Here is a 23,126-nt window from a genome sequence, read left to right on the forward strand (position 1 = left end):
TCATGATCAAAATCAAGATATTTCAATTACAAAGGGATCCCAACTGGTCTCATATCCAAACTATGCACTTATTTCATTTTATGCACAAATTAAGACAAAGTAAGCAATGTTGAAACACATATGCACAGCCAGAATAATTACATCCAAAAAAATATCAAAACAGCATAGAAAATTCCACAAAAATTATACCCTAAACAGAGGACATTCAACAAGCCACATATCAATTTTCATGCCATTTGGACTAGTGGAACTATGTCAATTAATTCAACATGTCAAGGCATGCAAAAACACAACCAAAGTAGATCACAAATCATATGTCAACTTCAATAAATTGTAAAACAGTGATATCACATGGGAAATTAATGGGACCAAAGCCAAAGTGAAGCTTAATATGTCAGGAAACACTCCACCAAATTTCACATGCATAGGATTAGGGATGAGAATTTGGCAACATAGGGAAAAATGTTACACAAGCAAAGTCCTAAAAATGCTAAGCAGCAAGAAAAAATTCTAATCAATTAGAAAATGGATTATTAAAATCCACAAAAATTCATGTTGAAAGTTAACATATCAAAGGTATCTCATGCAAAAAATCAGAACCATAGGCTTAATGGAAGCATGGAAAAATAATTCATAAACTCAGCATATCAAAGTGTGACACATATTGTCACACTCAAAAAGAATTAATCACATCTAGCAAACCAGAGGTCCAAAAATTACAAATCATATGTCAAAATCTCCAGGAGAGGGTCAAGAATCATCATATAAATTTTCATCCAATTTGGAGCTAGCATGACTATTTTGTGATTAAAATGGTAAAACACATCAAATTCACACACATGATGAACATCCCTATGCCAATTAAATTTTCTACCAGGCACAACTTAAATTTCTATGCCTAAAAAAAAGTAGATTAAAAATGGAGATTATCAAAAAAAGTCCCAAATTAATTGGACTAAAATTGAATATTTTATGATTTTTTGAAGTTTTGAAATAATTATTGAATATTTATTTAAGGTTTTTTATGAATTTAATTAATTAAGTATGAACGAATGGCAAATCTGTAATTCTTTAAGCCAAGCCAAAAACGGTGTCGTGTTGTTTAATGCGCTGGCGTATTGTGGTTCGCCCAATCCAGCGGGAAACAGCAATTTTGAACGAAATCGCGCCCGCACGGATCAAAGCGTGACAATTCCAGAATTCTGCAGCTTCTTCGCATGAGTTCTTCGAGTTCATCACCTTCCAATTCAGTTTTCATCATTTCACCACTAAAACTCATAAATGGATATGCGTCGGAAAGGTCTAACCGAGTAGAACACGAATATCAAAGCGAAATCGTCCAGAACTTCCTATATGGAGCGAATCGATGGAAAGAAGATCTTGCATCTAAACTTTGATCTTAGATTTCTCTCTCATAAGCTAACGATTTTCAATTCTACAAGTTGCTACGTGATCTACGATGAACATTCTACCAAATCCCTAACAAAATGGAGGCAATTACGAGATTCGATTCCAACCTTTCTTGGAGTGCAGCAATGGATTCCGCGTGTATTGAGGCTTGAATGGCAGAAACAGATGCAGAGGATCGTTGTGGAAGGTGCAAGATGAAGAGAATCCAGCTCAAGCACGCTCGAATCGAGAGATTTTGCTAACTGCCATTGGAGAAGAAGGCTTCGCAACAGCAAGAATCGGCCATGGTTTTGCTTCAATCTTGATCAACAGAAGTTCAACAATACCTGCAGGTTATGAATCAACAGAAAAATTCGCACAAAATTGATGAGATCTTGGTGAAATGATCCAAAAAAGTGTTGTGAAAATTGGAGCAAAATGAGAAAATTTGAGAGTTTTTCTTTTGGATTTGTGAATTATGATTAGTCTTCTGAGAAAACAGTTATAATTAGACTTATATATGGTTGCTTAATCCCACTCATAATCAAGATTAGCAAAAAATTAGTGATTAGCAAATGAAGCTTGAAAATGCATTTTGGCCTTTTTGTCCTTGGATGGTTTTGATCAATGGAACCGTAATTTATCACCTCAAGCAAACCATAAATATCATTTGGAAGCTAATGGAATTAGTCTCATGTCCAAATTCTTCATACTTCTCAATTTCACTATGTGATGGTACTTTGTCCATTTTTTCAAGTTCATTTCAAAAGCTAATTTTCAAACCATGAAGCCTTGGCATGTTATGAGTATTCCAACAAGTTTCAAATGCCATTTGTGAGGTGTTGCAAAAATCCCCACTCAAAAATTCCAATTATTTCACAAGTTGGACAATTTTGCCCCTGGTTCATTTAACAGTCCAGTTGAAATTTGACCTTTTGCATCGACCACTTTTGAAGAAATCCAATTATGCACCATGAAAGTACATGTCAAATGGAGTTTGTGCATATAAAGAACAACCAATTTGGACACTCCATGTGGAAGTTATGTCCTCCTGATTACGGGTCATTTTTTAAATTCACTGGATCATATCTTGACAACCATACATGGGATTTTCAAGTTCTTGGACTTTTTGGAATTGTGAGGATAAGATCTTCAACTTTCATGTTGGACAAATTTTGATTTGAAGCTTTCTTGGACACGTAATATTTGGGAGAAAAACTTTCCATTTTTGGCAGGTGAGAATTACAGGTCATTTCCATTTTTGGAAACTTTTTATCTGACTTCAAATCCTTCAACCTTGATCTTTGAAATGCCAAATGAGGCTTGTATGGACATGAATGAGGCCTTTCTAACCATCTCACACCTTCCAATCCCTGATTAAATGCACAGTTGACCATAGTTGACTTTTGTTGACTTTTCTTGACTGGGCCATGTTCTGATGAATTCCAAACCTCTTTCAATTGAGATCTTGATTCCAAATGACATCATAAGTTATATGAACTCTTTATGAATGATCATGGTGTCCAAATTCTTCAAGAATGGCCACCATCTATTGCTCAAGGCCTGATTTGACTATTTTGACTGATGATTGCTTCAGCTGCAAGCAACATGGTTAGATGACAATATTTTTGTACATTTGGTTAGTAAACATATGAAAAGCAATGATATACAAGTGCAATACATGCTTGGTGATCAAGAATCACACTCACAAGGTACCCCACCCACTAGGAGGGAAGCTAGGGTATGCAATGATCCTTGAGGCCACGATATGATATGATATGGGCCATGAGGGATCTTAGGGCCAAAATTGGGGTCTTACACCAAGTCACCAACCTCCTCTGGTATCGAGCGACGTGTTCGACAGTAGATTCACTGGTGTCACCTGCAAACTTAGTAAACTTGAGGATTTTCCAACCCCTAAGGAGTTCAGTTTGCAATACGTACTCCAACAAGGCAGAAATAAAGTGTGGTCTATGCAGACCGACATCAATCCCATTTTGGGTTAGGATTTGTTCAACCACATTGGCTATGTTATTTTGATTCCAAAATTATTTAGTTGGAAATTCCTAATCACTTGGTATGTATCCTGATTTCTATTGACAAATATCAACTCTGGGCCATTTTGACCTACGCCTGCTTCGACTACCCCTTGTACATACTGTTTGACTTGTTGGGGCACAACCCGCTGTTGCCCTTGGTTATTAGGGAGACTTTTTTAATTCTCCCGTCTGCTTGGACTTGAGGGATTGGCTGGATAGACATTTGAGGAACACCAAAGAAAGCAGTAACTCGACCCATTTGATGTGCCAATTATCGATAAATATGGTTTGTGTTTTGGATCAAAGAAATCTGTTCTTGATTTTTTCAAACCATACTTGGTACATTTCTAGGTTATTTAAAACTTGAATTCAAAGCATATTAAGTCAACTTATCATTTCCCATATAATTAACATTTAAATACTAGTGGACCAAAGTGTAGAATGTTACATAGTGATGTCAAAAACAATTAAGACCCACATTCTCATCCCTAACATACTCGTGTTTCATTTTCTCCCTCACATCCAACAGATTCATTTGGCGTCGCGTAGTATTCCATTTTTCTGTTCCTACCAATAAACCCTCAATCTTTGATTCTCCGAGCTTAATAAGATGGAAGAAGGTAACAGAGGCACCATCATGATCACAAACGATGATGGAATCGATGCACCTGGCCTCAGAGCTTTGGTTACCGCTCTCGTCGCCACCAATCTCTACAATATTCAAGTTTGCGCTCCTGATTCGTACGTAACTCACTCTTTTTCTCCCAAACAATACATTTTTCACGCTAGTATTGTGTTAGTTAATAACTATTTCAAAATTGGATCATTTTTAGCGAGAAGTCAGCAGTTAGTCACTGTATTACTTGGACTCACCCTGTAGCTGCCAAGAAAGTTCACATTGATGGAACCACGGCCTATGCAGTTTCTGGTATGTTTTTCTATGCTTTGGAAATTGGAATATGCATACTACCTCACTTTGTTACTGTTTGCACGTGCTCAACCATGAATATGCATGTTGATTTTCTCCTTTTGTATATTTTTGGGTTGATTGCATTTACACTCCACTTTATCATTCCTAGTTCATTTGTTCTATTTTTGTGATTATAGCTGAGTGGCAAAAACCCCGTTGGGTGGATTGCGAGAGCAGAACTCTCTTTCTATGTCCAATGTATGATCCCAGAGATCAAGGTGAGTCTGACTCAACTCTGTTTGGATGGATCCACCAACCATCCACTTCTTCAAAGCTCTTGTTGACGGTGTGGTAGATTTGACATGGGAAAACTTAGAGACGCGCCTTGCTGAGGAGGTTTGGAGGTCTTGGTGATGGTAGTGTGTTTGAAGAAAGTGTTTAGGATGGAATCAGGGAATTTGAACAGTTGGTTGCACAGATGGATCCTTTACCAGAAGCACAATATGCAGGTTACTTCATCCATGGACTTTGAGAGGGAATATCCATGATGCATATGTACGGGTACGGTACCCAGTTCGGGTACTGGTACCGGTACAGGATACGGCATTTTTAAAAAAACCAAGGTACGGGTACGTTAATAAGAAATAAGAATTTTCTATAAAATGTATGAGTAGAGAACTAAATTGTTAGGTTCATAACAAAGCACCACTATTAAAAATTGAAAAAAACCAAAAATAATGTTAAAGATACAATAACAAAAAAATTAAAACACAAAAATATACTATATTGATATTTGAAAAAACCACAAATTTCATTCAAAACCGAATAATGAGAAAAAATGAAGTACCACGAGTACCGTACGAGTACCCGGTTCTGGTACTTCACCATTTTAAAAGTACCCATGCTTCAGAGGGGAATACAAGGGCGTGGGAGGATTCTCAAGGCGGTTGGTCTGTTTCACACGCGAAGTTGATGAATATCACACGTGCAATGGAGTTGGAAATCCAAGAGATTAAGTGTTGATGGAATGGGTCACATGATCACGGGCCTAAGGGATCTTAGTTGGGTTTGTCTTATTTCCCTAATCTGAATATAGGATCTGGGTCTAGTCAGTTGTACCACACTTGGAGCAGTGACTAGATCATGATCAAAGGATCCAAGGAGAGTCTAATGATAGAAGAGGAAATTGGTCAATCCTGACTATCTGTTCCTCGAGATCGCAAAATTTGTCGTCTCTCGCCTCAAGAGATTGCATGGCAGAGGTAGAAAAACCTATGTTTTAAGTGTGGCGGTGCCTACCACCCGTGCCACCTATGTTTTGATTGTAGCTGTGAGTGATGGTGACAGAGCTTGATGCACTTGATGAAGGAGAAGTTCAAGTCATAAATGTAGAGATAGAGGAGGAAGACAAAGAGGTAGTCGAGATCAAGGATGAGCTTGGCTCAGATTGATGACATGGTCCCAACGAGGACTAGAAACGTGCGTAAAATCAAATTGAGGGGGCAAGTGCAGGGAGTACCATTGTTGGTGCACAATGATCCTAAGCACAATTTTATATCAAATTAAGTTAGTTAGGTCAATGGGGTGGCCATTAGAAGAAACAACTCCTCTCAATCAAATTGGGAGATGAGTTTAAGGTGAGAGCCCAAGGGGTTTGGAGGAAGCTGGTGCTGGACATAGGAAATATGACGTCTACCAATGATGTCGGGTTGTTTGATCTGGATGGTATTGATATTGTCTTGGGAATGTCTTGGTTGGCTTCCATTGGAGGCATGTTGGTAGATTGGGCACATAACGAGTTGCATTTCTCATTTGACTCTAAATTGGTGGAACTGCGGGGTGAAGGCAGGGAACACAAAAATCAATTGGCACTGCAAATTATGTTAGAGACCCAAGTTGTGGTGTAAGGGGCTATTTATGTCAGCAAGAATAGCCGCATGACCTAGATGTTCCTACTCCACTGATTCAAGAGCTACGTGAGTATCCTAGGGTGTTCACTGAACCGCGTGGTTTACCTTAAGAGAAAACACGAGCATGCTATTTACCTTAAGGAAGGAGAAGGCCCAATCAATGTTCGCCTCTATAGGTACCCTCATCACCACAAGAAACAAAATAGAAAAACAAGCTGAGAGAATTGTTATAATCAGGGGTAATTCATCCTATCAAAGTTCTTTTTCAAGTCCCGTGGTATTGGGAAGAAAAAAATATGAAAGGAGGTTGATGTGTGTGGATTACCTTTCTTTGAATATGGTAATCATTCCGGATAAATTCCTTACTCTGGTAATTGATGAACTCTTAGATGAATTGCATGGGGCACACTACTTTTATTAGTTAGACCTCAAACCCGGGTACCAACAAGTGAGGGTGAAGAGTAAGGATGTGCATAAGGCAGCATCCGTACTCATGAAGGACATTACAGATACCTTAAGATGCCATTCGGTTTGACGAATGCACCCTCCACCTTTTAGTCTTTGATGGACGAAATTTTAAGGGCCCTCTTAAGAAGGTATGTGTTGGTGTTCTTTGTTGATATACTAGTGTATAGCCCAAGTTGGGAGGATCACCTCAAGCATGTAGCCATTTAGTATTAGATATTTTGCAGCAGAGCAAGGTCTCGTGGCAAATTAAAAGAAATTCACTTTTTCCATAATTAGTGTTGAGTACCTTGAGCATATCATTTTCAAAGAAGGGCTAGCAATGGATCCCGCCAAAGTAGTTAGTGTCTTACAATGACCTTTTCAAAGAAGGGCTAGCAAAGGATGTGCATAAGGCAGCATCCGTACTCATGAAGGACATTACAGATACCTCAAGATGCCATTCGGTTTGACGAATGCACCCTCCACCTTTTAGTCTTTGATGGACGAAATTTTAAGGGCCCTCTTAAGAAGGTATGTGTTGGTGTTCTTTGTTGATATACTAGTGTATAGCCCAAATTGGGAGGATCACCTCAAGCATGTAGCCATTTAGTATTAGATATTTTGCAGCAGAGCAAGGTCTCGTGGCAAATTAAAAGAAATTCACTTTTTCCATAATTAGTGTTGAGTACCTTGAGCATATCATTTTCAAAGAAGGGCTAGCAATGGATCCCGCCAAAGTAGTTAGTGTCTTACAATGACCTATTCCTACGAGTGTTAAAGGAGGCCAGGGGTTTCCTTGTCTCACCAAGTTCATTAAGGATTATAGGAAGATGGTTAGGCCTTTAACTGATTTGACCAAACAAGACAATTTCATGTGTGGAGATTGTGAAGAGTACCTTAACCCCAGTTTTGGGGCTCCCTGATTTTCATAAAGAACTCATTAGAGTGATGACTCCGGAAACGAGCTGGGATCAATTTTAATCCAGGCGGGAAGACCTATCACTTTTTTCAGCAAGGTGTTAGGAGAGGGAAACTTGAACAAATCAGCGTATGAGAAAGAGCTCATGGTTGTTGCTATTGCCATTCAGCATTGGTGCCCCTACCTATTAGGGATAAAATTTACCGTTTGCACCAATCAAAAGAATATTAAACAACCATGAATCAGCAAAACTAGGCAGCAAAGCTGCTGGGATACCAGTTTGACAGTCTTCAAACCTGAGTTAGAAAATAATGGCGCGAGGTGATTGAAGAGGTTCACAAAGACGCAGCACTGCAGGAAATTATTACTGCACTGGAGGGGGGCAAAGCAGCACCATCTGGTTTTTCTTATGTGACCGGTGTACTCTGGTATGACGGACTACTTGTGGTGTCTGCTAGTTCTCCATGGATTCCTATGCTCTTGAAAGAGTTTCGAGGGTATACTGCATCCCCTGCCTGTGCCAGAACAGATTTGGGAGAATCGATGGATGGATTTTATCACCAGTCTGCCCAAATCAAAAGGATTTGAAGTGATTTTTGTGGTAGTTGACAGGCTATCCAAACAGTCATTTATTCCACCCAAGTGTCTTTTTAATTCCCGCTTGCTTGCAGAAGTGTTTAATAAGGAGATGCGCGACTCCATGGAATCCCGTCCTCTATTGTGAGTGATCGTGACCCCTTTTTTGTGAGTAATTTCTGGTGTGAACATTTCAAATTGCAGGGTACTAGTTAAAAACAAGCACCGCATACCACCCACACAGACAGATGGACAGGCAAAAGTTATAAACCGTTGCTTAGAGATGTTTTGCGCTGCTGCATAGCTGACCAGCCACAAACCTGGCTGGGTGCTGTGGCTGCCCTGGGTGAATATTGGTACAATACTACATTCCATGCATCCACAGACTCCACTTCATCTGAATTGGTTGATGGAAGACAGCCCCCTGACTCTCACATGATAGTGGAGAGAGCAGGTGCGGTTGTGTATTGCTTCCAACTGCTTCCCACAACACAAATTCTCCCAGTCTTCCATGCCTCATTACTTAAGAAGGCTGTCGGAAATTACAGGATCGAAATTGAGATGCCTTAGAGCCTTGAGTGTGATTCTGCAGAACCATGGCAGCAGCAGTGCTTGCTGCTCGCACCATCACTAAGGGAGAGTCTAATGTTAAGCAGTGACTCATTTATTAGAAAGGCAGGACCGTTGAGAAAGCTACATGGGAGGAGTTTGTTATGCATACGCAGTTCCCTACCCTCAGACTTGACGACAAGTCTGTGTCTCAAGGGGGGAGTAATGATAGAACTAGATATGCGAACATTGGTGATGATGCCGTGTCAGCGAACATTGGTAATGATGCCGTGTCATGGTGTACCCAAGATATGGAGGGTATATGTTAGGAAAAATAGGAAGAGAGAGAATGTTATGATTCCTATTTCATTTGTTTTGTTGTTGTGTGTAAATCTGAGTACCTACCGTTTCCAATAATTGGTATTAAAAATTGCATAATTCTTCTTCGTTTGTAAGTTACTTTCAAATACATTACTAGTACATACTCTACATTCTTGCAGAATGTCCTTATGCAAATTCTTTACAGGGACTCCAGCTGATTGCACTTCCCTGGGAATTTCCAAAGCACTTTTTCCTACAGTAGCTGATCTGGTATGGCACCTCTACCCCTGCTGTTGAGGTTTTTAGTTTTGCATTCTAAGTAATTACATTGTTATATGGACTTTTTGTTTATTTTCCTTGCTCTATTTGCTTGTTTTTTTTAATCACAGAATGCCAGCTATTTTATTTATTTAGGTAGTCTTTGTAAACCTTTGATAACATCTTGTCCTGTATTTGCGCTACTTCTGGTTTCTTACCTTCACTAGTTTGTTGAGGTTTTCTTTTTTCTGAAAAATTCCTTACATAATATCTTTTTGACTAACACATGTGTCATGCATATTTACAGGTATTAAGTGGCATAAACATGGGTAACAACTGCGGTTATCACATGTAAGTAGTGTCTTTTTTTCCACATCTTTAATCATAATACTTTTCATATTTCAAACTGCAAATTATTCCTTTGCGCCTTAAAAGAAAATGTTCGTCAATAGACAGGAAAGGAGGATACAGGATTTTAAGCCGCCTTCTTTTACTAAAACACAACGGTTTTGTATTCATAAATGTACTGATTAGGTTTCCTTTCGTGCAGTATTTACTCGGGCACAGTTGCTGGAGCTCGAGAGGCGTTCTTCTATGATATACCTTCTATCTCCATTTCATATGACTGGTATTGTAGCAATACTTTTTTGGCTATACTGTTAGAATATCTTGAATATTTGTTTTGAATTGAACTTGTAAAGAGCTTTTATTAATATTTTGGTCATAAAAATGATATCATACCGTTCATCCATCGTCTAATACTGAAAATGATAATTACTATCCAATTTGACCATTTGGAGCCGCTATATGTAAATCCAGGGCTAAAGCAACAAGTAACCTACATGACTTCACCCTTGCAGCGCAAGCATGCATACCTGTCATAAGTGCTTTACTGGCTGATATAAAGAACCAAAGATACCCTCACAAGTGCTTTTTGAATATTGATATTCCAAGCAATGTTGCTAATCATAAGGTATGGTGGATTTTTTTTGATGTTTAATTTAATAAATTTAAAACTAGCATACATAGCCTTGTTATGATGCAGACTTAGATTAATTTGTTGTTTTCCGCATCTTCCAAAAAGGGGTACAAATTGACTAAGCAGGGTAAAAGTATAATCAAAATGGGATGGAAGCAAATCGCCTCTGAGACGGAAGGACGAAAAATGTCTTCTGATATGACCACTGCAGACGTAGCAGCACGTTCAGATTTTAACACGTCTTCTATATCACCTGAAAGTCTTTTATTTGCTAGAGAAGTATGTTCATTTTTCTTCCTTGAAAATCTCCATATTCATTTAAATAAGATTATTTCCAATATCTTTTGACAAATTCTTCTTGTTTTAACTTTTAACCATCGTTTCACTGCATAGACTTTTTCTCAAGTATGATGTAGTATTCTATTTTATTTGTGTAGGTAAGAGGTGCTCAACATGATCATGATGATACCGATCACAAATGTTTGCAGGAAGGATATGTGAGTATATATAAATAAAAACTATTTGACAGTGAATACACAGCTTATTGCTAATGTTTTTTTGCTTTTTGTTTAGATTACTGTCACTCCTCTTGCTGCTATCTCTCAGGCCGAGGAAGATTGTCAAAACTATTTTAAGAATTGGCTACAAAATGTCTCGGAATCTCCCTCTTCATTGGCTCTATAATGCTGTAAGACATTTCATGTGTTCGCGATTCGTATGAAATCCTCAATTTCAAAATATTGCTAGTGCTACCTCTAAAGGCTGTAATATTTTTCATTCAAAATATTGCTAGTGCTACCTCAATTTCAATTTCAAAATATTGCTAGTGCTACCTCAATTTCAAAATATTGCTAGTGCTACACTCTGGCTAAGAATCACTTTTGCTTCATATTTTTCATTGTATACGAGATGTTAGCTCAGTGATGAAAAATTGACATCGCCAACTCAATGAACAAAGTTCAAATATCATCTAAGACGGTTATAAAATAGTTCAAATCTCATCTGAGACGGTTATAAAATAGTTCAAATCTCATGTTATGATTTATGAATGTTTATTTTCTTTAGATTATTCTAATTTTTTAAAAGTGATTTCTACTCAAACAAGTGCAAAGTAAGTTTATATTTCTAGTGATTTTGCTAAGGTATACATGTCAGTGTCATTGCTACATTATTGTTTGGTGGCACAAAAAGACTTTCTCTATGAAACTTGCGTCTTGCTATGTGATTTGAAATGAAATGCCTAATTCATCAATTTTCTGTAATCTAATAACTTGTGATTGACTAGGCTATAGCTTGAGCTTTCACAAGTCAACATCAACAAGGAAAATCCATGTAAGAAACCACCTTTTCAACAGCTTATAATAGACAGCTTAACAGGAAAAAGCCTTACCAAGAAAAACACTCAAGAAATGCTTCTGTGATTACCCTACCTTGATGATGTATACAAGTTTTAGATATGGCTGAAAATATGTGCAGAAATCAAAAGCATGAATAAGATTATAAATAAGAGCTTATAAGCTATAGTGGTCGCGTTAAAAACAAAATTTTAGAGTCATTATGTGTCGATGCTACAGAAGTTAAAAGAAAAAGAGAAAAAAAAAACTATGGTACTATGGACATTATAAATATATTTATGTACATTATGAGATTCTTCTCAATCCTGTATAGTTTCCATGCATGGCCTTTATTTTTGGGATTGTAAAGAAGATGAATGTGATTCCACTAGTATTGACCAGAGGACATGCACGTCTTCATAGGGGCAAGATTTGACATCTTCATAGAGAATGTAAAGCCCTCTTCCTGAAAAATTTGTGTTAGTGGATGGAAAGAAAGGAAGAAATTCAGTGCAGAAAGAAAAGAAAAGAAACTGTGGTATTGTTGGTTGATTTGATTGTTCAAGAAAAGAGAAGCTTTATGCAAAGTGCAGACAGAAATATTGTAAAAAAGAGGACAGAATTCCCAAGTACATGCAGGAGAGAATGTTATTAAACTTACTCTTCTTTTGAGTTGAATTCAACCTGAACCATAGCTTTTTGACAGGAGAGAAGAGGGATTGAAGCCACCCCATTTGGTGAAGTGTTGTGGCTCATGCACATGAAGAAATGTGAAGGTAAATAACAAGAGAGGTGAGAGAGATAAAGAGGAGAACAAACTCTAGAGTTTGCTTAGACAAAGGGTTAAGATTTTGTAAATGTCACTTTCATATTTTGTGACACATTAAGTATATTGATAAAATGGAACTGAGGTATTTTTTTTGAGTTAAAATATGTTGCTGGTACAGTGCCCTTTTCAAGCTTGTAGAAGAATTAAGCCATTCCACCAATAAGCTGTCTATCTCATGCTTTTGTTCACCACAAAATAGAAGCATCTCTTGGTACCTATTTACCTTTCTTACAGTCTTATATTTGAAGATACATTTCCATGTTTTTCACCATCATTTTAGCATAAAACTTAGTGGTAAAAGGCACACGTTGAGAAGGTTTCTTGTTGTGACTTTTAGGTAGTCCTCTTGCATTTCAAGCAAGTATATGCCTCTTTTTTTTAGCCTCTTTCACAAGCCTTTGTTTTGGTATAGGGTGCCTTATAAGAGTGAAAATTTCTGAATTGTCTTGTTGACTCAGATTTGCCACGTCACTCACATTAATTACTTAACTGAGAAAAAAGATTACTCAACTAAGTTTGTTAAAACTTGTGTTACAAAGCTTCTATAGTTTGCATATAGCCTTAAACTATAGTGGATTAGTGAAAGATGTTGTGCACCATGCATGATTTTATTTAGAGTTACTCAATCTTCTTTTTAATATGTTAAAATAAAATAAAAATATATCTATAAGAAAGATCTTTCCGATGAATCCTCGTATATTTAGAAGATTGAAAACCTCGTTTAGTTTAACCATTGATCCATCTAATCTAACTACTAAATTACACCTTGCACATCATCTAGTCCCTTAACCATATTTCAGCACACCAAAAACTTAATGGGTAGAACAAAGAGCAATAACAACTATTCTAAATAGGCTCAAGTAATGATAATCTATCATTTATTAATTATAAATAAAGTCACGATAAAAAGAATTCGTTTAAAACTATTCTAAATAGTCTCAAATAATGATAATCTATCAACTATTATAAATAAAATCACGATAAGAAGAATTCGTTTAAAACTATTCTAAATAGTCTCAAGTAATGATAATCTATCAACTACTATAAATAAAGTCACGATAAGAAGAATTCGTTTAAATCAAACTGATCTACTATGGAAAAAAAAACACATCTCCTAATAAATTAGTTCAACAAATTTATAAGAATATTTCTTATTTTTTATTCAATTGTGAATGACTCTCTCCTCCTCTTAACATGAATAACTCAATTGCGAATGAGCTTTAGCAATTATGGTAAGCTTTTAAATCTTTCATCTTGGTTAACTCTATGCTTCTTATCGCCAATTGTACCTCCTTCAAGGTGATAGTATTTATATTCACACAAAAAATGCATCATTGAAATTCTAAAAGAATATAGATAATCATCTCAACAAAAGTATAGTCTTGTCCTTATTGTCAGCTTTTCATCTCAATATTTTGCAAGTCGTCAATAATTTTATGAAATTCGGTCAATTACTTCATAATGTATTTGTTCTCCACCACCTGAAATAAGTAGAGTTATTGTTTTATACAACGATTAAAGTTTGACCCACATATCACAGTCTTGTCTCTGGTGACTTCCCTTAAAACTTTATCTTTGAGGGACAAGATAATGATATTTTTTGCATTACCATGTAATATGATTATCAATACTTTAACTAAGTACAATCGATTACGGATATCAACACATGAACCGTAATGAAGTTAACCTCAACGACACAAAATAAATGCTTAACACATAATCAATAAATGGGCATCAACCCTTAAACCCTAATTGCATAATGTCAACGCCAATTTTTTGTTCAAATGCACATACATCATGATTAATATGTAGAATCAACTTACATTATTACATATTGAATCATATCAATTTGCTTATTCCAATTACATCAATTTTAACTATCTGTGTAAATCTCATATATGTTAATTGAACGAAGTTAATATATAATATATATACATATAAACATGTTATTATATCATTACATGATTTAATGGATTCATAGTTCCTCTTTAGGATACAAGACAAAATATGATTCATAATCATAAAAAACACGTAACCACACAAAACCGATTCATGGTTTTGTAAATAGCTCTAATAACACGGTAGGAAAATTGCAAATGATCAAGGTAAACACAACATATAAAATTACAAAATTTCTCTTATGATACATCTTTATAAATAATCATGACTCAGTGATTGATTAATCACCTCTTATAGGACATAATCTTTGATTGTCAAAACTGATTAATCACGAGCGTCGCATGAACGATAGCACCTCTACACTATCCACACGAATAAAATATGCAACCAGATGGTCTTTTGCGTACAATGCTAGCTTTAAACGAATAAAAGTGTTAGAAAAAAAAACGAATTTGACATCCTAGTGCGGTTAGGGTTTTATGAATACGTTAATGAAATGAAGTGCATGTTTGGTATCATGGTGGCTCACGATGAAGAAGAAAAATGAGTGTTGTACTTGTTGAGAATGTATTAAGTGTGAGTAGTGTGAGTAATAGTCTCACATTGGATGGAAATGTGGAGACTTGAATATTTATAAGTGAGAGAACCCATCTGTAATGACCTGATTTTATTTAAATTATTTTTTGTAATTTAATTATGTGATAGTTGTGGTTGTATTTTGTTGATTGGTGTTTTGATGTATTGTGTATCCTTGGTGTAAGGTGGTTGCCTTAGAAATTAAGGTGTTGGGGAATGTGTGAGCAAAAATGTAGAAGAGGGGTGTGGTGAATAAAATTAATTAATTATATTAGTTATTATTTAGTTAATTAATTAATATTAGATGAATATTAATTTAATTATTTAAATTGAGTGGATTATTATTATTATTATTATTATTATTATTATTATTGTTGTTGTTGTTGTTAAGAAATTAGTGATAATATAACAAGTTAACAAAATAATAAGAGTTATAATAAAAATAGAAAATGAGATTTGGGATAGAAACTTAGAGAACATAATATTTGGAAGAAAAGAGAAGAAACAGAGAAAGGGAGAAGAAGAGGCTAGGGCTCAAGGGGAGAATTCACCATTGTTGAAAGTTAAAGAGTCAACTGTTATGAACACTAAGGTAAGGATGAGGTTCTGATTATCTAAGGGTTAACATGATGATGGTGGGTAGATTATGCCATGTAGGTTTTGTGTTTTCTTCTCTATGTTCATGATCACAGTGATATTTGTTAATTGTTAAATTGTGTGAATGATGAATTGTTGTTGTTAGAATCATAAAATTGATTGGATTGGTGTTGTCAAAGTTGTATGATTGAGGTTGTTTCGAGTCAAAGTCAGAACTGAGTTATGATGGTTTTCGGTGTAAATAAGTTGAGGTTTTGAACTTGGGAAAAGTGAATTTCGTGTTAAAATATGGTGAAAGTGATTTGTAAGAAAAATGATATTTTGGGATAATTTGATGTGAATTTCGTTTTGAAAAAGTTGTAGAAAAAGTATCTCTGCAACAGTGTAATCGGTTATCAAAATTGGAGTAACTGGTTATACTGCTTAAAAACACGTTTTTCGGCAAAATTTGAAGGATGTAACTGGTTACAGGTTTCTGGGTAACCGACTACCCCGTGTAACAGAGGTCACGCAGGGACTAGGATTGAGGGTGTAATCAGTTACTAGTTTTTGAGTAACCGGTTACCGTGTGTGTGTGACAGTGTGGGTTGCACTACTCGATATAGTGTAACCGGTTACTGGTTTTAGGGTAACCAATTACACTGGGAGCAATTGCTTAAAAACTTTAAAAATTTATAACTTTTGTTCCGAGTGTCCGATTCGAGTGTCGTTCGAAGCGTTAGAAAGATGAGAGCATATACTGTCATTTAAAATTAGTTTCAGTACCTGAAATTGAATATTTTTTTCTGTGTGATGGTGTTGATATGTATTGAAATGTTTATGTGATGGTGTGACATAACCTTAAATGCATTGTTGTTGCTTGCCATGTTGATGTTGTTGAGCTGTATAACATGTGTTTGATACATGATTTCCAGTATTGGCGGTGCATATTGACTATGGAGATGGGTCATTGTGCATGATATTGTTGTTGCATATATTGTATGTTGTATGCATTCATGTTATTGGATAAATGGTCAGTCGTTGGTGAGCCTTAAATCCCATTGTATGGATTGTGCTAGTAGCTGATTTTGAAGATGATGGAATCAGTGAGTCGTTATCGGAGGGGATGGTAATGAATTGGTGGCTTAGATCCTAAGAGGTGAGGATCGAAGTGGTGAACCTGAGTGTTCACGTATTGGTACCACATGCATTGAGTCGAGTTGTTGAATCTCATTGCATTGTACATTGGTTGCATTTTTTATTGTGTTGGATGGTTGATTATGTTGTTATTATGTTGAATGTTTGTTATGTTGCTATTATGTGCGAATAACCGTTGTATGGATTATGTGGAATTATGTTGTAGAATTGGTGATGTGTAGGTGATAATCTAATGCTTACTTATTATCATGCTTTTCTTTATATAATTATGATATCTCATCCCTTCTGTTTAAATGTTGCCTCCACGTGGATAACGTGTATATAATCCACAGTAGGAGCTTAGATGTGAGTGGAAGATGAAGTCTTCCGTTTTATTTTTGTGTCGGCGTCTGCTCTAATGTGTAACACTGGGGAATTGGAACGCTATGTCTTCCTTTATGCTTTAACATTTCTTATATGATAAGTTATGTTGATGTTGGATATGTTGAGTTAACTGTTTTTTATTGTTGTTTCGTTTCAATTTAATAAAAGTTAACATTCAGACATGTGGTTATTACTACTATTTTTATAATTGTAAAATGTTACATGTCTTTTCGATTGAGCAGATTAATTGTATGTTGTAGTGTGACATCCGAAATTGCATGTTGATTTGTTTTACTCTGATAAGTGTTTTAAATTTCCGCAGGGAAAATTTAGGGTGTTACATAGTGGTATCAGAGTAGGTCGGTCTGTCCGACCAAGTTGTTAAGTCGGTATGGTGTGAAAATTGAATATTGTTGATGTTGTCTCTTTAACCATTGTTGTTGTTGTTGGTGTCAAACAAAAAATGGCTGGAAGAAACGACGCTGCTATTGTTGCTACTTTGTAGGTTGTTACTTAGGCTGTGCAGAATCAGCCTAATGCTGGTGGGAATGACGATTTATGACATTTAGGGATATTCCAGAGGAATAATCCGCCTACTTTCAAGGGTAGGTACGATCCTGATGAAGCACAAACTTGGCTCAGGGAGATAAAGATGATTTTTAGAGTGATGGATTTCTCTGAAGCATAGAAGGTGCGGTTCGGTACGCATATGTTAGTTGAGGAAACTGATGACTGGTGGATCAACACTCGTCAGGTGTTAGATGATGTAGTTGAAGTTATAACTTGGGTTGTGTTCCGCGGGGAATTTCTGAGAAAGTACTTTCCTGAGGATGTTCGTGGGAAGAAGGAGATTGAGTTTCTAGAGCTGAAGTAGGGTAACTTGTCGGTCATTGAGTATGATGCCAGATTTGTGGAACTTGCTAAGTTCCACCCTCATTACAGTCAAGCGACTGTTGAGTTCTCGAAGTGTATCAAATTCGAGAATGGTTTACGTCCTGAGATTAAGCAGGCGATTGGATACCAACAAATCAAGAGGTTTCTAGAGTTGGTGAACAACCGTAGAATTTATGAGGATAATAGTAAGGCTCGGCCGGCTCACTACAGAGGGTTGAGCGAGAGAAGAAGAAAGTAGAATTTGAACAGTGGGAAGCCATATAGTGCTCCAGCTGATAAAGGTAAAAAGAGAGCTACTGATGGTAAGAGGCCAAGTAAGGGAGGTGCTCCTACTCCTCTTAAGTGTTATAGGTGCGGTGAGTTGGGTCACCGTGTCAGTGAATATAAGAGTGATATGAAGAAGTGTTACAAGTGTGGGAAGTCAGGATATCTGGTTGCTGATTGCAAAGAGAATATGGTGACTTGCTACAACTATGGTGAACCAGGTCATATCAACACTCATTGCTCGAAGCATAAGAAAGCTTCAACTAGAGGAAAGGTGTTCGCTCTGACGGGGACTCAGACTTCCAGTGATGACATGTTGATCAGAGGTACATGTTATATTAATAATACGCCTTTGAATGCTATTATCGATATTGGTGCTACTCATTTTTTTATTACCGTTGACTGTGTGAAAAGGCTAGGCCTTGTTGTGTCTTCTATGATGGAGAAATGGTTATCAAAACTCCCGCTAAAGGTTCATTAACTACTACTTCAGTTTGTTTGAATTGTCCTCTATTAATCTTTGATAAATATTTTAGCATTAATCTTATTTGCTTGCCATTGGAGAATCTTGGTGTTATCTTAGGGATGAATTTGTTGGAGTTCAATCATGTTTATATCAATTGTTATAATAAGTCAGTGCGGTTTCTTACTCCTGGCGAGGCGGAAAAAGTTGGTTTCTTCTCTACTAGAGAGTTGGAGGAGCTTTTGGAAGAGGAGACTCATATGTTTATGTTGTTCACGACGTTATCTGCTAAGAGTCAAATGGTGATTGACGAATTGCAAGTAGTACGGGATTTACCAGAGGTGTTTCCAGATGACATTTCAGATGTACCGCCAGAGAGAGAGGTGAAGTTTTCTATTGATCTTGTCCATGGTACCAGACCTGTTTCTCTGGCACCATACATGATGTCTGCATCGGAGTTAACAAAGTTGAAGAAACAGTTAGAAGATCTGCTAGAGAAGAGGTTTATGAGACCAAGTGTGTTGCCTTGGGGAGCTCTGGTGTTGTTGGTAAAGAAGAAAGACGATAGCATGAGGTTGTGTGTAGATTACCGGTAGTTGAATAAAGTGACGATTAAGAACAAATATCCATTTTCGAGAATAGATGGATTGATGGATCAGTTGGTGGGTGCATGTGTGTTTAGAAAAATTGATTTGAGGCCAGGTTACCACCAAATTAGAGTGAAGGATGAAGATGTACAGAAGACGATGTTTAGAAATTGATATGGACACTATGAGTATTTGGTGATGTCGTTCGGTGTTTCTAATGCACACGAAGTATTTATGGAATACATGAATCATATCTACCATACCTACTTGGATCGTTTTGTTGTGGTATTTATCGATGCCATTCTGATCTATTCTAAATTAGAAGAAGAACATGTTGAGCATTTGCGAGTTGTATTACAAGTGTTGAAGGAGAAAAATCTTTATGATAAGTTGTCGAAGTGTGAATTATGGTTGGAAGAGGTTAGCTTTCTTGGTCATGTTATTTCAGGTGGTGGTATTGTTGTGGATCCATCCAAGGTAGATGTAAATCTACAATGGGAGGTCCCGAAGTCAGTGATGGAGATTAGAAGCTTTTTGGGCTTGGATGGTTATTAACATAAGTTTATTGAAGGCTTTTCCAAGTTGGCACTTCCGTTAACTCAGTTGACCTGCAAAGGTAAACTGTTTGTGTGGGACGTTCATTGTGAGAACAATTTTGTAGAGCTGAAGAAAAGGTTGACCAAAACTCCGGTTTTGATTTTACCTGAACCAAATGAACCATTTGTGGTGTATTGTGATACGTCATTGATGGGTTTAGGTGGTGTGCTAATGCAAGATGGTAAGGTTATGGCTTATGCTTCACGACAGTTAAGGATTCATGAGAGAAACTATCCTACTCATGATTTAGAGTTGGCTGCGGTGGTGTTCGTGTTGAAAATTTGGATGCATTATCTCTATGGTTCCAGATTTGAAGTGTTTAATGGTTATAAGAGTTTGAAATACTTTTTTGATCATAAGGAGTTGAACATGAGACAACATAGATGATTGGAGTTCTTAAAGGATTATGACTTTGGCTTGAATTATCATCCCGGTAAGGCGAATGTCGTGGCTGATGCTTTAAGTCAGAAATCTTTGCATATGTCTGCTATGACGGTTAGAGAGTTGGAAATGATTGAACAGTTCAAAGACATGAGTTTGGTCTGTGAGCTGACACCATTGAGTGTGATGTTGGGTATGCTGAAGATCAACAATGATTTTCTTAATAATATTAAAGAGAGTTACAAGTTGGACGTGAAGTTGGTGGACTTGATGTTTGTAAGTAATCAGACTGAAAGTAATGATTTCAAAGTGGATGAACAATGTGTGTTGAGGTTCAGAGACATAATTTTCATCCCTGTCGAAGCTGAGTGGAAGAAGATGATTTTAGAAGAAAGTCATAGAAGTAGCTTGAGTATTCATCTAGGAGCTACTAAGATGTATTAGGATCTATAGAAGATCTTTTGGTGGTATGGAATGAAGCGAGATGTGGCTCAGTTTGTTTATACTTGTTTGACTTTCCAAAAGTCAAAGGTTGAACACCAGAAACATGCATGATTGATGCAATCGTTGGATATTCCAGAATGGAAATGGGATAGAATTTCTATGGATTTTGTGACGGGGTTGCCGAATACTCTGAGAGGGCATGATGCCATTTGGGTAATTGTTGATAGACTGAAGAAGTCAACCCATTTTATTCTGATTAACATCAGTTTTTCTATGCAGAAGTCGGCAGAGATATATATCCGTGTGATTGTGAAGTTGCATGGAGTCTGTTGAGTATTGTGTCAGATAAAGATCTGAGGTTTATGATCACACTGAATTACACCGTGTTTTTGACTCGGATTTCACATGTTTATTAGGACTTTATTATCATTTTGTTTGTATTATGCTCTCTTTTCTCTTGTTTTTAGATATTTAGCACTTTCGGACTCTTTTGGAAGAAACGAAGCAAAAAGACCTAAAATTAGGGTTTTTCGGCGAAATTACACACATGGCGTTGCACATGGCGACCACTATAGGAGAAGCCATGAGTCATCAGCCCTCAACTAGGAGGTAACCGTCACGTTCCCATGATCCACCCCATTTACACACATGGCGGGCACCATGAAGGGATGGCGGACGCCACCTTTGGAAGTCACGTTCCCACTAAGGGGAAGTTGGAGGGCACCATGGTCTTTGCAAGCTACTGAAATCCTCTATAAATAGTTTGTTCCATTTCGTTTTCTAATCATCCAACTTAGTTTTACAACACTAAGCATATATTTATCATTTGTAATATCGGTAATCCGTCACATCGGGGGGTTATCGTACCTTAGTGAGATTGAGTTGGGTCACTTCGAATTGTTGTCGTCTTTAGCTTCAGGAGTCGGAGGTTTATTTTTGTACCAGATTTAAAGCCCCCCATTCGGAGCAGGTTCTTATTTATCGCTTTATTTATTTATTTCCCGCATCGCTTTTATTTTATTTATTTCCCGCATCGCTTTTATTTTATTTATTTCCCGCATCGCTTTTACTTTATTTATTTTCCACACTTGCTTTACTTTATTTATTTTCTGCACTCGCTTTACTTTATTTATTTTCCGCACTCGCTTTACTTTATTTATTTTCCGCACTCGCTTTACTTTATTTATTTTACGCACTTTACTCGCTCTTTACGCCTCACATTCTAAAACAAACTTTTCATCATGATTAACACCGTTGTGTTTGTTTGTGTTACCATGTCTGACTAAATCTTTTAAAGGTTAGAATGTAAGAATCGCGGTTAAAGTAATGTTTCACATATTGAATCTGTAGAAATACTTCAAGGTTGTTTTGATTTTTAACTTGAGTTTTCTAAAACAAACTTGGTTAGTTTTAATTATTCGAGGAGTGCGAAAGCACCCTGACTTAGTAACTAGAAATTTTTATCACTTTAAGGAAAAACTATTTTTGAAATTGTTTTCGGACGCGTTGATAGATTTAAAATCAGGAAACTCCTTGGGTAAACTTTCCAAATCAAAATCACTTTTCAACTAAGTTTACGAGTCTCATTTCTTAAAATTAGGTTTACTACTTTAGCATTCTGCGCACCTTTTATAAGTGACAATAAAAGACCTTAATTTAAGGGTAAACTCGGTTCTGAATACGCGAAAGCGACAGTTCCTGTTAAATGGATTCTTTTCAAGAGTAGAAAATATTGCCTCATAAGTAGTTCTATTTAGACAATCGAAACATCACTAAACTGACGTGAATTACATTCAACCTGTCTTTACCTGCATTTATTATTTACCGTTGTTTTGCAAACCCAATATCTCTTTTATACCATCTTAGATAAACACCGTAACGATAGTAATTGTTAGATTGACGATTAGTCTCTGTGGGATCGATATTCTTTTATATTACTTTGACGTAATTCGTGCACTTGCGAATCAACACGGTCAAGTTTTTGGCGCCGTTGCCGGGGACCAACTTCGTCAAATTTCGTACCCTGTTGTTACACCGTACAAACTAAGGCATTATTAGTCAGTAAATGAGAAGAATCTGTAGTACCAGAAATTTAGTAGATCCTTTAGCGGAACCCGAACGTTATACTCGTACACGCCTCTTACTCATCCGAATTACGAAAGCTATGGCCGAGAATCGCGACCGGAGACCTCTTAAGGAATTTGCCCAACCCTCTGATGAGGAACCTAGTTCGAGTATAGTAAACCCCCTTATTCTTGCTAACAATTTCGAACTAAAATCGTCTTTGTTGCAATTAGTGCAACATACCAATACGCGGGTCTCACTACTGAGAACCCGAATCAACATTTAAAAGTTTTTATCCAACTAGTCGCACCTTTAAATCTAACGGCGCTTCACCCGATGCAATCCGTTTAAGATTATTTCCTTTCTCCCTCAGGGATAGAGCACGTTCATGGCTAGATTC

General features: G+C 36.8%; 2 protein-coding genes and 1 long non-coding RNA gene across 4 annotated transcripts; 2 read left to right on the plus strand and 1 right to left on the minus strand.

The window, feature by feature from the left end:
- Positions 1–3,867: 3,867 nt before the first annotated feature.
- LOC127095291 (uncharacterized) lies at positions 3,868–11,726 on the plus strand. Of its 2 annotated transcripts, XM_051034002.1 has the most exons (10): positions 3,868–4,169; positions 4,262–4,356; positions 9,266–9,330; positions 9,626–9,669; positions 9,869–9,946; positions 10,138–10,291; positions 10,403–10,576; positions 10,735–10,794; positions 10,871–10,985; positions 11,583–11,726. In XM_051034002.1, exons 1-9 carry the CDS (start codon positions 4,039–4,041, stop codon positions 10,979–10,981), a joined length of 912 nt encoding a protein of 303 aa, XP_050889959.1. In that variant the 5' UTR covers positions 3,868–4,038; the 3' UTR covers positions 10,982–10,985; positions 11,583–11,726. The 2 variants fall into 2 exon arrangements, with proteins under 2 accessions (XP_050889959.1, XP_050889958.1); XM_051034001.1 differs by lacking the exon at positions 11,583–11,726 and having other exon boundaries at positions 10,871–11,186.
- A 63-nt stretch (positions 11,727–11,789) lies between these two features.
- Positions 11,790–12,612, minus strand: LOC127095292 (uncharacterized). Its single transcript, XR_007792665.1, has 2 exons — positions 12,293–12,612; positions 11,790–12,097 (listed from the first exon to the last, which is right to left on the minus strand). It is a non-coding gene; the product is annotated as an uncharacterized LOC127095292 (long non-coding RNA).
- A 5,129-nt stretch (positions 12,613–17,741) lies between these two features.
- LOC127096209 (uncharacterized) lies at positions 17,742–19,249 on the plus strand. Its single transcript, XM_051034806.1, has 4 exons — positions 17,742–17,902; positions 17,975–18,111; positions 18,199–18,640; positions 18,727–19,249. The coding sequence occupies exons 1-4, from the start codon at positions 17,742–17,744 to the stop codon at positions 19,247–19,249; spliced, it is 1,263 nt and encodes a 420-aa protein (XP_050890763.1).
- The last annotated feature ends 3,877 nt before the right edge of the window (positions 19,250–23,126 follow it).

Source organism: Lathyrus oleraceus, chromosome 6 (assembly GCF_024323335.1).
Source record: "Lathyrus oleraceus cultivar Zhongwan6 chromosome 6, CAAS_Psat_ZW6_1.0, whole genome shotgun sequence".
NCBI classification, from domain to species: Eukaryota; Viridiplantae; Streptophyta; class Magnoliopsida; order Fabales; family Fabaceae; genus Lathyrus; species Lathyrus oleraceus.

What these genes read in the sequence shown, in the direction of transcription:
- LOC127095291 (XM_051034002.1), top strand. Translation starts at nt 4,039, where the DNA reads ATGGAAGAAGGTAACAGAGGCACCATCATGATCACAAACGATGATGGA. An exon ending in ATCTCCATTTCATATGACTG is followed by an intron (nt 9,947 to 10,137) that starts GTATTGTAGCAA and finishes ATGTAAATCCAG; the next exon opens with GGCTAAAGCAACAAGTAACC. An exon ending in GCAATGTTGCTAATCATAAG is followed by an intron (nt 10,292 to 10,402) that starts GTATGGTGGATT and finishes TCTTCCAAAAAG; the next exon opens with GGGTACAAATTGACTAAGCA.
- LOC127096209 (XM_051034806.1), top strand. Translation starts at nt 17,742, where the DNA reads ATGTTAGTTGAGGAAACTGATGACTGGTGGATCAACACTCGTCAGGTG. An exon ending in TAGAATTTATGAGGATAATA is followed by an intron (nt 18,112 to 18,198) that starts GTAAGGCTCGGC and finishes ATAGTGCTCCAG; the next exon opens with CTGATAAAGGTAAAAAGAGA. An exon ending in TCTTCTATGATGGAGAAATG is followed by an intron (nt 18,641 to 18,726) that starts GTTATCAAAACT and finishes TAAATATTTTAG; the next exon opens with CATTAATCTTATTTGCTTGC.